Source organism: Dicentrarchus labrax, unplaced genomic scaffold (genome assembly GCF_905237075.1).
Source record: "Dicentrarchus labrax unplaced genomic scaffold, dlabrax2021, whole genome shotgun sequence".
Taxonomy (NCBI): domain Eukaryota; kingdom Metazoa; phylum Chordata; class Actinopteri; family Moronidae; genus Dicentrarchus; species Dicentrarchus labrax.
In genome coordinates this window covers 8,168,025-8,181,868 of record NW_026136724.1, presented here as the reverse complement: position 1 = coordinate 8,181,868, position 13,844 = coordinate 8,168,025, and the positions used below count along the sequence as shown (strand labels likewise).

Below are 13,844 nucleotides of genomic sequence, written 5' to 3'. Positions count from 1 at the left end.
AAAGCTTCAAAATAAGAGCCCATCCAGAAAAGGAGAGGTGTTGTTATGAAGGGATATAAGAAGAATGGGTGCACTAGAGGCACTGTAGCGGCTGTTTTGGATTAATATATGGCCAATTATAGGGGGGAATAAAAGCACACGTGTCTGGGTGTAGCAGGTGTGACACAGGAGCATCTTTGGAAGAGGAGGGTCTGCATCCTTACCTCAGGGAGACGCGCACCGAGCTCTCATCCGGCCCGCTGCTCATGGTGTGGCCGGAGGATGGGTCCAAACAGTCCGCTTAAAAAAATAGCTCGGTTTCCCTTTTTTCCTTTATCCTCTTACAGGACCCTAATCCCCCCTCTTCCTCCCTCCTTGCACCTCCCGAGAGAAAGCGCTTCTATCTGGAGCTCCCACCGCCGCCGCTCTCACCTCCTCCCCGGAGCCATGTTTTATGAGATGGAGCAGCTACTATGAACGGATTCATTTGCCTTCCATCGTCAGAGTGGAGGGGTGGGTGGGTGGGTGGGGATGTGCTTCAGGATCCGGCGGTGGTCACCTCTCAGCAGGCATCGTCTCTGCCTCCTTTCCCCGGCAGCAGAGTGTGTGTGTGTGTGTGTGTGTGTGTTTGGAAGAGCGAGGATCCACTCGGTGTGTGATTCTCAAGACTGAGGACGTAACTAACTCCTCCTACTGAGCTGGACCAATCCGGTTACACCGGTTGATAATGACAACAACAATAATAATAATAGTTACATTAACATCTTTCACATCCATTTTATATATATTTTATAAATGTGTATATTATGGGATTTTGTTGGTTTGTTTTGTACTGTATCTGTCTGTCTGTCTGTCTGTCTGTCTGTCTGTCTGTCTGTCCCTCATTGTCTCTCTGTTGAACTGTATATGTTTTGTTGTATATGATACTATATGTATTATTTATCATATATTTAGACCTCACTCATATTATATTTGATATTGTATTGTTGCATTATATTACACATCTCACCTTATACTATATCTTACATTCCATATTATACTTATAGTTATATTACAGTATATACTAGCTTTTTATTTTATTTATATATTAATACAGACAAACATTAGTATCATTACTTAATCATATTGTATTTTTTGCAGGTGTTTGCTGTTTAAATATACAAGACTTGCTGACTCACAGCACTGTCCCATATACGTTCTATTTTTTGCCTCCAATTACTTTTGTATAATTTATATTTTTATATCTGTTCTCATTTTAGTTTTATATACCTCTTATTATTAACTCTTTATTATTTATCTATTGATCTGTACTTATTTCTGTCCTCAGGCTGCCTCTGGGGATCAATAAATGTGTATCCTATCTTATTTATGTTACAGTTATAGAGGTGCTATGTATATGCAGACTTGTCTGACATCCCCTGTTGTGCATTGTTCAATGAAGTTTCTAAAAAAATATTATAAAAATCTTTGGAGAAAGCTCCAATCAGACTCCACCATTCTATTTTACATCAATCGGAGAAATAAAAATGTCAAAAATCAATAATATCCATCACAATGAACCCAGCTGTGTTCTGTTTTAATGTGTAATATGAATATTTCCAGCACTGCATCATTTGATAACAAGATGACAAACAGTAGGTGTATGCAAATACCAGGAATGGCAATGAATGAACATTGCTACTTGGCCATGCTGCCATCTTGTGGTCAACTTTTAGTATTGCACTGCGGATATCATTGAAGGAAGAAAGTAAGTAGGTAAGTCTTGATCTCGCCAGCAGATGGCTTCACAGACTTCCTTTTCCATGTTACTTATATACAGTTTTGAACTAACTACTACAAACTATCACACAGAAAAATCAACATGTGTTTTTATAAATAGGAAAAAGTCAATCTTGATTTAATAGTTGTTTTTTAATAGCTGTTCCTGGATGTGTTTAATATTTTCAAGCTGGCAGCAGCAAACATAAAGTGTAGTATAGTCAAAACAGCATCCTTTGCTGTTTTGACTATACTGCACTTTGTTTTTTTCCCCTTTTCCTCGTGTGAACAGTGAAAACCTGATAAGAATTAGTGTGTGATATAAAACTGGAACACAGTTTCTGCTCAGGCTTGGACAATAAACAGTTTCAGAACCCTTGTCAATCAGATATTAAACATGTGTAAAATGTTGTGTTTTAGTATTGGACCTGACACTGTAAGCTTGAATATCCCAGAGTGAAGAGGTGGCATGACCTTTAGCTGAGACAGTTTTATTTTCATGAACCACCTACTTGGGCTATAAATAAAATGACATTCATTTCTCAACGTTAGGAAACACAGCTGTGACAAAAACCTGTAGCTAATCTAAGCACTCAGACATTATTTGAATGTATTAGAAGTTCAAATGGTGTAGAACGAACACAACATGGCACTTTTTTTTGAGGTTTCACTGTATTGTTTTATTTACAAGAAAATACATCTTCATCTTTCTACATAAAGTGACCTTAGGCCCATGATTTTTGAAAAGATGACCTTTATGCCGATGTACCTCTCTTGGTTCTAAGGTTAAAGAATACAGATTCCTACACATGCACAATGAGATCCCAATAGAGGAAGCCCAGGCTACCTGGAATTCAAAATATAAAATAGATATATGTATGGGTGTTTTGATTGCAAACAGATTCTTTCTTTCACATACTTGTATTGTAACTACAAAGTGTAGTAATCCCTGGCTTTGAGGGAGAATCACTGCATGTTGTTTCTGAGGTCTAGGACAATCTAATTAATATCTTAAAAACATGATTAACACCCTCAATAAGTTAGAAACCCGAGAACTGTTGCACTCATGGTCTTCTTCCCTACATCATTCTGTCATCAGTGACACTGTCATACATACATACATGATTTGACTGTCCTACACCACATCAATAACATGATAATTCAAGCTTCAAGATTTAATGAAAAAACATGTTTCTTTTCCATTATCCCAGTTCACACACGTGTACAGTAAATCCAAATTTAAACACCACTCTGTGGCTTTAATAAAACAATGATACATGCACTATTAACACAATTATAAAATTATCAATTATCAAACAATAGGGAAACTTTTAGGACCACATTTATTCACCGTCTTCAAAACCTTAAGAGATGCTTTATCAAAGATAATGGATACATTCAATCTCTTACATACAAAAGGGGGTGATAAAATGCAAAACTTTCAGTATCAAAGTTTTGTTAGTAAGGATGTCATTACAGTATATAGCAGGGTCGTACGGTGTAGTCATAATACACTTATGGGTTTACTAACCGGGAAACAAATGATGAGGTGCCACGTTCAAAGATAAGACAATGCAAATATTTTTTTTCCATTGTAGTTAGCCAAGGATAAACTTCAGCCAAAGAAAAAAAAGAGTTTGGTTTAATGGAAAGTCACAGCAGTATATTCTAAAAAATCTGGAAATATTTACCCTGCAATAACTATTTTTGGCCACTTGAGGGCAGCAGAAACAAGTTTAACACTAACACCTGTACTAACTGTTAACATATGCGTTTATGTTGATATTACGAACTTGTTAGCAAACAGCTGCCTTTTACGGTTCATTTGGAGTCATGTAATTCCAATATCCCCTCTCCTTTTAACGCTGTGGGAAATATCAGGCTATTTAGCTGCTAGCTATATGTTCCACTTGCCTTGTGTTAACTAGCTCGTCGCTAACTTTCTGGGCAGGTAATGTTGGTGTACAGGTATGAGAGCGCTGAGAGTAAACCAAAGCAGTAAAGCTGCGGGATGGGAAAACCGGGAAAAATGATTTGAACGTCGCTACAAAGTTCATCCCTGTAACCAGCACCTACAACTCGCGAGTGTTACCAATGGCAGAATTCAGCCTCAGTTAGGCTCAGTTTTGTAGTGTGATTACAGGACAAAATAAAAATGGCACCTCATCATTTATTATACCATCCTGTTAAGGTGAAATAACAGTATTTCCGACGTTTTAACTATGAAGCTACGGTCATGCCTATGAATTTCTGCTCTTGAGCTGACCTCCTGTTCCAGTGTCACTCTGCAGACTCTGTGTCATTCGGTGGCTCGTCTGGCCTCCTGTCAACAGAGTCTGACTGATGGCACAGAGAGATAACTTATTTCAGGCCAGAAACCGCAGCACAGTGTGCTGCTGAAAAGGGCTGCCATGCCATTTTCAAGCCCAATACAGTAATGCCTGTGCTCTCTTGCCTACCGAATGAAAGCGGAAGTATTTTTGTGCAGTCCAGATTATATTACATCACAGAGCATTGACATCTAAAATTTTAATTAGTTCTTTTTCTTCTCCAGTCACATTTCTTTTGGGGGGGGGGAAATCAAAGTTTGTCCTTCCGTAACTTAGCAGCCATCATCCTGAGCAGAGCGGGGCTGCATCCAAATCGTCTCAAGTCCTTTTCTTAAACTGTGCGTTAAAAGCCAAAAGGGGGAGGTTACAATGGTTTAAAGTCTGAATGGACCAAGATGCTGCACTTTTAGACATCCTGGATTCAGGCCCAGCTTGCTTTAAGAAAAGGCCTGAGGGAGTCGCTAAACTCTGACAAGCACGTTCAACAAATGACATAATAAGTTCCATAACAAATTAGATGATGCGGGTGTAGTTATTAGCCTAAAATCAGCACTCACTCATTTATTCCCTTGCAGACGATAACAAGCAAATGTGTAGTTTGAAATATAGCCGTGCACTTGTTTGTATTCTACTGACTGATTGTCCATTCTCTACAACACAGACATGGTGGCGTGTTGACCAAACATAGGCATAATAAGAAAATAGTGGTATTATAGCCAGTGCGAGAGCTTGATATTACACCGTGCCAGTCGCTATAGCTGAAGGAGTGACAAGGATCGAGGCCTGTATTCATTAAAGCGTTAGAATAACACACAGAAGTCCAGTGATTCTCGTGTTTGTGCTGTGCTGGACCACTCATACAAATATGTACAGATTTCACCATATCCGTGTTCCTAAAGTGCTTCCACACTTTTATTTGGTGCTGTGTGAATGAATTTTACAAAGAAAACATTGGATTAAAAGTGTAACAAAGAACGAAAAAGAAATATTAATGTTTCTGGGTGCTTTTGTGCTATTCAAAAGCAGCGATAATTCGTATTGCTCGGTAGGCTTTAGGCCCAATTGGATGTATGAAACGGCAAAAATATAACTCTGTCTCTATGGTGAAATCTGAAAGACTATGAATGAATGGCACAAACAACCATAACTTCTCTGCACACGATCCTGTCTCACTCTGCACAATCTGGGAGGCAAACGTCCGCCTAATTTACTTTTCCTCTGACTCCTTATGCGGGATGCAGTAAGCACACACACAGGTCTGAACCACAGAAGGAATGTAGCGTAAAAAAGCAGCCACGACCGAAGCTTAGAACCACCACAGGAGAGCACAGCCAGCGTTTATGACCTTTTTTTTTTCAACAGAACAAAATGATGTCAACGTAACAAATCATTAACTTCACAGTATCACAACTTCAGATAAATTGCTGGTAACAAACATGGAGGCTACAATCTAATTTCGGTCCTGAAAGTAGCCAAGATGTATGCCAGCCATTAGTCGAGAGGCAACCAACAGCTGAAGTGTCCTTGAGCCATAAATAAAATCAAACCTGACCTCTAACCCAATAAGGCCTCACATATTATACCATAAAATGTGGAGTATTATCTAAAATATTTAAGTGCCCGTAAACACACTTCAAAATATTAAAAGATAATCAGCTTTAGAAAGGTGAGAAATAAAGACTCATCATCAAATTTCTATAAAGTCTCCTTTGACTAAATTAGAATAATGCATTAGCTCATTGTCTGATACCGATCATGTGCATGTAAGCAGGCTCAAAAGGACCCACAGAGCATGATCAGCACTGCTGACAAAGCAGAGTCCCAGCAGGCATCTGACACAAGGCAGACGCGTGAGTGTGTTTTGTGTCAATACAGGGGAGAGCTTCAACAGGTGGCCAGTGTGTGTGCGTGTATCTACCTGTTGTTCTATAAATGTATGACTGTTCCTAGACAGACTACCAGGATCAGCTTCCTCCTGAAGAGGGCCTCTTCCGCTCATTGTATTTGTTCAATAAACCAGAAAGCTATAGTTTTCGAGTCAGCCCTGCGTCACTAATCGCTCTAATAATAGACCACAGATCTTTGTGTAAGTCTGCCAATGAGCCCATATCAGTGGTTCAAGGGTCTGCATTAACCTAACAATGGCTACGATGAGGTATAAGGAAAGGGATTGTACTGCGGCTAGATAAACGAAACCAAACAAAGGCATATTGTGACGTTTTGAAAAATAGTCTCTTTTCGACCTCTCAAAACTAAGAAGTTGCATTAGGTTCAGTTAAAAACTAAAATCTAATGCTAAATTATGACAAACGTGGTTCCTGCACAACCCAGTATACCGGGCGTGGAATACTGCTTTGGACATTATCTAGTGGTTCTGTATTAAAAGTCTTCCAGCTAAAATGCAGCCATCACATTATTTCACTGTGAGCTACCACAACAAACAAAAACAGCCCTCTAAAAGCAGAGTAAAGTGCTATGAAACAAACAAAACAAAATATCTTGATTATCAGTTTTGCCATTGTGAACTGTGGCAAGCTGACCTTTGAAAATGACACTAAAAAGCAAACAATTAAAAATCTACAGCTGAGTATATGCAGTCGATGTGCGTAACAAGGGGGAATAATACTGGTGAATCAGCTTCACTCTCCCTCTCCACTCGTCTGTTTGGAGCAGGGCAAAGGAGAGAATAAAAGAAGAGGGAGAAAGGAGGAGAAAATGAGAGCTGACTAGACTAGCTGGCATTAAAGCTTTAAATCTAAACAAGCAAAAAAAAAAAAAGAATCTAAACCTGAAAAAAACAAAAAAACAAACCCCCCTACAGATTTCTTTTTCTTTCATTGCCTCTTCGTCTCCCACACTCTCTTCTCCTCCTCCCCCCACTTCGTCTCTTCTTTTACCCTCTGGGCCTCTTCCCCTCCCTCCCTCCCTCCCTCCCTCCCTCCCTTGCTTTCTCTCTCTCTCTCTCTCACTCCTCGGCTGTTTTGAGGACAGAGTCGTCTCCCAGGATCTTGCAGAGCTCGTTGAGGCGATGCTGCATTTCGGGAATGCCGGCCAGCTGGGCCTCCAGCCGCTGTTTCTCCTCGGTGAGGGAGAGGCGCGTCGCCGTGTCCAGCTGCTCGAAGCGCCAGCCTCCCTCCCCGTCGAACTGCAGCAGGTGGGTGTGGTACTTCCTGGGGGCGGAGAGGAAGGATTTAAAGTGGGAGAGTAGAGAACGCCTACACACTTAATCGGATGCAGACTTTACAACTTTATGGTGGGTTGAAAAAGTGAGTAAAAGCTGAGCTACTCTGCACCACCCTTCTGGAGAGAGTGATATATCCCAAGTTAATGTCTCGTTTATTGAACAGACTGGACGACGTAGTGCAGGATGTGTCTTACCACAGGGAGGGTCTGTGTGTGATGGAGAGCAGAGAGATGCCGGCGTCCTTGGCAGCCTGGAAAATCTTTCCCTCCACGTCGATGCTCACAGCGCTGGTGCACTCATCCAGCAGCGCATACTTAGGCCTGAAATACACAGGGAAGTAGCTTTAACAATTGCTATCATAAGACTCTACAGCCACTTGAGCAGCACTGTGAGGATGTACTTTGAGCTATATACTCGCATGGTAACATTCTCACAATGATAATGCTAATATATCGATTCTGCTTATCAGTCTGATTCTTTTTTGACTCCCTTATTGATCCCTTATCCGATTTTCTGCGTCAAGTCAGCTGTTTTATTATCGCAGTGTAAAACAAGAGTAGAGTTTCTTTGTAAAATGCAGCCACACTTTAGACTGTTTCTTCCTCCTCGCCATGACGACTTGTTGTTGCAAGTTTCCAGCACGAGTTTGACATCAGACTGGCATTGATATAAGAAACTGATAAGCTGTTAGGCAAACGGTTCCAATGCATAAGACAATTTGGAACCAGATCTCAACTATTGATTTCCATCCCTAATGTTTAACAATCTTAGTTTCATGTGTTAGCATGTTAGCATTTGCTAATTAACACTCAACCCTAGAAAGTAGTAGACAAACACTTTTGAACTGATGGTAGCGCTAGATGAAAAGTTAGGGGATCACCCAATTCAGTCCAAAGCAATCTGTTTGTCTGTATAAAATTGAATGGCAATCCATCAGATAGCTGTAGAGATGATTCAGTTTGGACCAAAGTGGTGGACCAACAAAGACACTGGCATCCCTAGAGCCACTAGCATAGCTAACACAGGCTTAAAGAAGTAAAGTGTGTAGTTTGCACTGCAGGTGTGGTAATGTTGAGTGTAAACTGGGCTCAGTGTAATGCCAGACAACAATCTTCTGCTTCTCCTTACTTTTGGTAGAACATGCGAGCCATGCCCATCCTCTGCTTCTCGCCTCCAGACAGCACGTCCTTCCAGTCCAGCTCAGCATCCCAGCCTGGACGCAAAAGAAGACATCACATAAGCTTAGAAACACTCTTTACAAAGAGGTTATTTAAAGATAGTGATATATTTGGGATTATAGATGCTGGAAGCAAACATTTTCCCAGTTTTAACCACATCAGGGTGGAGATGTCTGGGGCACAGGAATGTTCCAGTGAAATCCCAGTCAAAGAAAGTGCATAGTAATATTTTATGGAAGAGGAAACTCTGGAATATAATAGTCAGTTAATAGAGCAATGTAATGAATAATTAAAATGTAAACAGAGATGTTCTACAGACTGTTACAGCCATTACTGATGTTTGTTAAAAGGCTTCAGCGGTATAGGTACAGCATTCTGTGTGATATTTACTTAACAGGACATCCTTTGCCGATATAATGCATGTGTTCCTCCATAAGTGAGCTCATTTGGTTGTGCGATCAAGACCTTTCTCAACATTTTCACAGTGCAGCCATTCATAAATTAAAGCCTCTTGGAGCTCTAAGCTCTCTACAGTAGTTGGCTCAAAACAATAGGTCTGTTTGTCTGGCAATGAGAGGAGAGTGGCTGCCAATTAGCCACAGATTTAAGTTTAGGCAATAAAAGTAATACCCTAATGCATAACATCAAGTTCTGGTGCTGGTACACATACTATACATAACTTAGTCTGTTTTATCTCAAAACACCGGCATAACTGTGCCGCAGTTACAATTTGCAGTACACATTTTGCCAATGTTTAAATGGTTTGAAAGTTAGAAATTAAAATTCTTTACATTAACATACATTAATTGTGACCTAATTCTTCAATGCTGGTTATTTTGTCTTTTTCGTTCAGTTATTTTTGCTAACTAATGGTTATTTTGTAGATGTTGTTTAGACGATGGAAGGTTTAAGTTGTCACAAAGTGTTGCTTGAGCTTTTTTTATGTGTTTTTGTAAGTTCTTCAATCTCCTACTTTCCCTTGAAACACACAGCTCCACATCTTTGTCTTTATTACTGTCCTACCTCCTTCTCTGGTTACAATGTGGTTGAGGTTGACTATGTCCAAGATGGCATCCAGGTCTTTGTCACTGAGGCCTCTAGCAGCCATGTCCTCCGCTGAGTCTGGGTAGATCACCTGGTCCCGCAGTGAACCCATGGACATGTATGGCCTGAAGAAAGACACACACACACCTTATCAACTGAGTATTCCTTTGTTAACACCTCATTTAAGTGCTTTGGACACTAAAGAAAAGAACATGTTGGCAAAGAGGGTGTGTGTGTACAAAGAGGCACATCTTTTTACACACTTAAGGAACAAATACGAAAAGAGAAGACACCCATTGTGCTTCTGCTGTTTCTATTGTACTCAGTGTGTTGGATTCTGTTACAGCTGGCAGGCTGCTGTCTCATCCTATACATAAAATATTCACCGCTCTGCGGGAGGGAGTCAGCTGAGTCTGCTGCTGTAAGTAGCTGGGTTTAGATTACACTTGATGGTGTGTCTTTGACTGGTTTTAGTTCAGTTTAACGGCTACAGTTCTGCTGCTACCTTGTGAGAGGAACAATTGATCATCTTACTTGTTAAGAGTTGAGACCACTGACACCACATTCACCCATGTGTCATCAATAGATGCTAAATATAATCTCTTTACCATGCACTACTGAGACTAGCATTTATGTCCACAATTATTTTCACCACTGATTAATCTGTTTATTCTCTTAATTAACATAGTGCTGGTTGATATCTGGATTTTTCATATAGGAACATATTGCTGAAACAACTGCTGTAACTCATTTGTGTCTTGTGCAATACAACATTTGAGAAAATTCTCTTAAATACTTAAATATTTTAAGTATTTCATGTCAATTTATAGTGTTTCTACAACCATTTCAAAGTATTTTGTTTTGAAAAAAAAATATTTTTGGCCTTTGTTAAGCCCCGGAAAGAAAGCACTGTTAAAGTAGTATCTTTTTTATTTTTAAGTTCTGTTTTTACTATGTTGCAGTTTGCAAAATAAAAAATGTTTACATTCTGCAACTGCTTCATGCATTCTGATTCCTTCATATATTGCATCATTTTGTGGGGCCAAGAAAACCCCATAGTAATCAAAGCCTTCACTATATATACATGTCGACATTAAAATGTTTTTATATTCTATGTACTCCTTACAGTAGAGTAAGCCACTATAAACCTATATAAAAGTGACTTCTTTGTCTTATAATCATCAGTCTACGGGCCCATAAAATATCAGGTGCTTTTTATTCCTAAAATATTGCTGACGCTTTGGAAAATTCTAGTTACTAGGGTTTAATCGCTCAACAAAGAATTATCACGGATCACTGGAGCACAAGATGCAGTGTGGGGACACATGTCTGATTTGATAGCCGTGCTCAGTCACACTGACGGTACTCAACTTACTCTCAAATGATACAGAGAGAAGTATAATAAAAAAAGATCAGCCTTGTCTGAGTGGTAAATATTTCACTGTGGCCTGAGCTCTGGTTTCTCTTTCTCAGCCCCACACACAGAGGTTCTGTTACAATGGATTAGATTACTGGTAGGGTTCAACAATCAAACCCTACAGTTGCTTCAATACAACTCACTGCTGTGACACGTGGGACTAAGCAATGTGTGAAAGTGTGTGTATACCTCTGAGGGATGTAGAACATATGTTGAGGAGAGGGTTTGTGTAGCCGCCCGCCGTAAACAGGCCACAAGCCGCTGAGGATCCTGAACAGAGAGCTTTTCCCACAGCCGTTAGGGCCTGTGATCAATAGGTGCATGCTCTCTTCCACCTGAAATGGAAAGAGAATGTATTAATCCCTGTTAAGCTGAGTCAGTCCTCAATATAATTACTAAACATCATTAAGATATAAAGCATGGAGAGAGGGGAAGCATCATGGGCGTGTAGCTTTTGATAAACAGCATATGACTAATGTATGTAAAAGTATACACAGGAATTGTGAGAGATCCTCATCTGAAATCCTTGCTTTTTAATAGAATACACAATTGTTATGTTCTGAGAGCAGCTGTTAAAAATGAACCACAATGAATGAAAATCTGGACCAACATTGGTCATGAAAACTGTCCAATAAATTATTCAACACCCTGACTTTTTGGAATATTACGTTACACATTACCGTGCCTATAATATACCTATAATTCCTTATCAGTGTCACAGTACCAAAATAAATCAAAGTGAAAGCTACAGTCTAATAAGATAAAGATTTTTAACAGTGAAATATGTGAAACAACTCCTCTGCATAAATACAACACTGTACAGTGGGCCTATTGGTACTTGATCAGTAAAAGGAACTCATTGAGAAGTAAAAGTTCAAATATCATGTGTAAGGCTAGGAAAGTATCTCAACAGTGATTATGTGCTGTTTAGACAAATAGTTGTATACAGTCTTCAACTTGTGGGCTTGTGTAAGTACACTGTCAACAGATTTTCCTGCTATCTACCAGCTCAATGTCAGCAGGGTGTATTGACCTCAAACCAGCGTTCACAACCACAGCTTCGTGCAGTCATGACCTAGGTCTGTTAGCACGAGCTGCAAGCGCTGTTTGAAAGCAATGCTTCCACATGAGACTCTTATTTTGAAGAAAAAAAAAAAACAGGGAGGGCAGGGAGGTTTAGATCTTCCACTGAAGCTTCAAAAAGCTGGTAAAACAGATATCGTGGCTTGAATAATCCAGGCTAACATGATGCTAGCCAGGTAATGTTATCCTCTTAATTGTCTACCAGCTAACTTGTGATACAACAACTGATTTTGATGATTTCTCAGTAATTAACCTGTTTTCATCCAATAGCATTATTATATTGACATTTTTCTATTAGTGCCTTCTCAAAAGCATGATTCACTTTTAGAAATCTTAGTTGGGAAATTAACTTTTTTCTTCAGTATCCTGAGGAAGTCTGTCCCAGACTTAACAACCATTGTCCCAAATAGATTTTTTTAATTCTACATAATAAAAACAATTTAATAGCTTTGTTTCAGTAACTTGCATCACTCTCTGTTCTGCCATTGAACTTCTGCTACTTCCCTGCACCTTTATCTGGATATTAAAACCCGTGGTGTTTGGCCACAGTCCGTTTTCATTATTCTTAAAGTCACTTGCTGAGTCTCTTGTTTGTTTCTAACTGCTCAATCAATAAATGCATTATTGCAAGCTGCAGTGCAAGTGCAAACCTGTTTCTGAATAGTTCACGGAAATGGCCTTTAAATATTATTATTTACCAAAAAACTCCCTACAAGGACATCTTATATTTGTAAAGTTAATTTAAAAAGGGAGGGGACAAAAATAAACCAAAAATAAAACATTTTACAACCTCAAACAAACTAGAAGCTAAATATTATTATTTACCCCAAATAATCACAAAGTCCCTACAGGGACATCCTATATTTGTAAGGTAAATAAAGTTAATTTACAAAGGGAGGATAAAACCAAAAAAAGAAAAACATTTTACAACTTTAAACAAACATATATAGGTTTTAAACTATAGGAACAGCCTAATCCCGAGATCCGGAGAGAAAGAGTGAGAAAGAAGGTCAAATGAACTATATACATATTTACAAACTATAGGAACACCCTAATCCAGAGATCTGGAGAGAAAGAGTGAGAAAGAAGGTCAAATGAACTATATACATATTTACAAACTATAGGAACGCCCTAATCCAGAGATCTGGAGAGAAAGAGTAGAGAGAAGGTCCCTACTGTCCCACCTTACTGAATGCCTGTACACGGCCAAGAGGAGAGGGAGAGGCCCTGGTGCTGTTGGCAGGAGAGCTGTGACTATTACTCTGAGCTTCATGCATGGAAATAAATTACAATAATATACTGGAGTATATTTCTCCTATTTTCTCATCTGGTCTGAATGAGTCGTTGCTAGTTGCTAAGAGGGTTTGAAAAGTCGCTAAATCTAGTGAGAAAGTTGCCAAGTTGGAAAGACTGGTCTCTCTCTATGATTGATTTTGTGTGTAAGCACGCATGTGACGTAGTGTAGAGCTTGTGTAACTTTGCATGTTTTGAAAAAACAGTTAAAATGATACATATTCCATCCCGCATGAATGTAATAATTACATTTGTAATCATACATTTCTCTACTGTCCCAAAATTGTCCCAGATAATGTATCTTTGTGCCCCAGGTGTTATTTTTATTGTCCCCAGGACAACAAGACCTCCTATGTTTTGAGCGCTGGTAAGGATCCAGCTAACTGTGAATAAACCTGCACTCTCGTTGCCCTGCCAACAGTTTAGGTCAACTTTAAAGCACAATTTGAGGAACTGAAAAAATACAGGCTTGTGGCAATTTATCAGCAATGAAATCAGGCTAACTCATTTATCCACACACTACAAAGAACAGGGCCCTGGGATCAGCAGACCTGCAGCCTCTCTTAAGTTTGAAAGGA

General features: G+C 39.4%; 2 protein-coding genes and 1 long non-coding RNA gene across 7 annotated transcripts in view; 1 reads left to right on the top strand and 2 right to left on the bottom strand.

Annotated features, from left to right (window-relative positions):
• Window positions 1–623, bottom strand: part of LOC127358606 (kinesin-like protein KIF21A) — a 37,269-nt gene extending 36,646 nt beyond the window's left edge. For all 4 annotated transcript variants that reach the window (XM_051391817.1, XM_051391818.1, XM_051391819.1 and 1 more), the window contains exon 1: window positions 204–623. In XM_051391817.1, the coding sequence (XP_051247777.1) occupies window positions 204–247 (44 nt within the window). In that variant the 5' untranslated portion in view covers window positions 248–623. The remainder of the gene's footprint in view (window positions 1–203) is intronic.
• A 1,767-nt stretch (window positions 624–2,390) lies between these two features.
• Window positions 2,391–13,844, bottom strand: part of LOC127358617 (ATP-binding cassette sub-family D member 2) — a 19,533-nt gene continuing 8,079 nt past the window's right edge. The window contains exons 6-10 of the mRNA XM_051391858.1: window positions 11,080–11,225; window positions 9,453–9,598; window positions 8,380–8,464; window positions 7,446–7,571; window positions 2,391–7,237 (exon numbers count right to left, since the gene is read on the bottom strand). Of these exons, the coding sequence (XP_051247818.1) occupies window positions 7,033–7,237; window positions 7,446–7,571; window positions 8,380–8,464; window positions 9,453–9,598; window positions 11,080–11,225 (708 nt within the window). The 3' untranslated portion in view covers window positions 2,391–7,032. The remainder of the gene's footprint in view (window positions 7,238–7,445; window positions 7,572–8,379; window positions 8,465–9,452; window positions 9,599–11,079; window positions 11,226–13,844) is intronic.
• Window positions 7,231–10,467, top strand: LOC127358657 (uncharacterized). 2 transcript variants are annotated; one of them, XR_007882490.1, is made up of 2 exons: window positions 7,231–7,320; window positions 7,415–10,467. It is a non-coding gene; the product is annotated as an uncharacterized LOC127358657 (long non-coding RNA). The 2 variants fall into 2 exon arrangements; XR_007882489.1 differs by having other exon boundaries at window positions 7,231–7,333.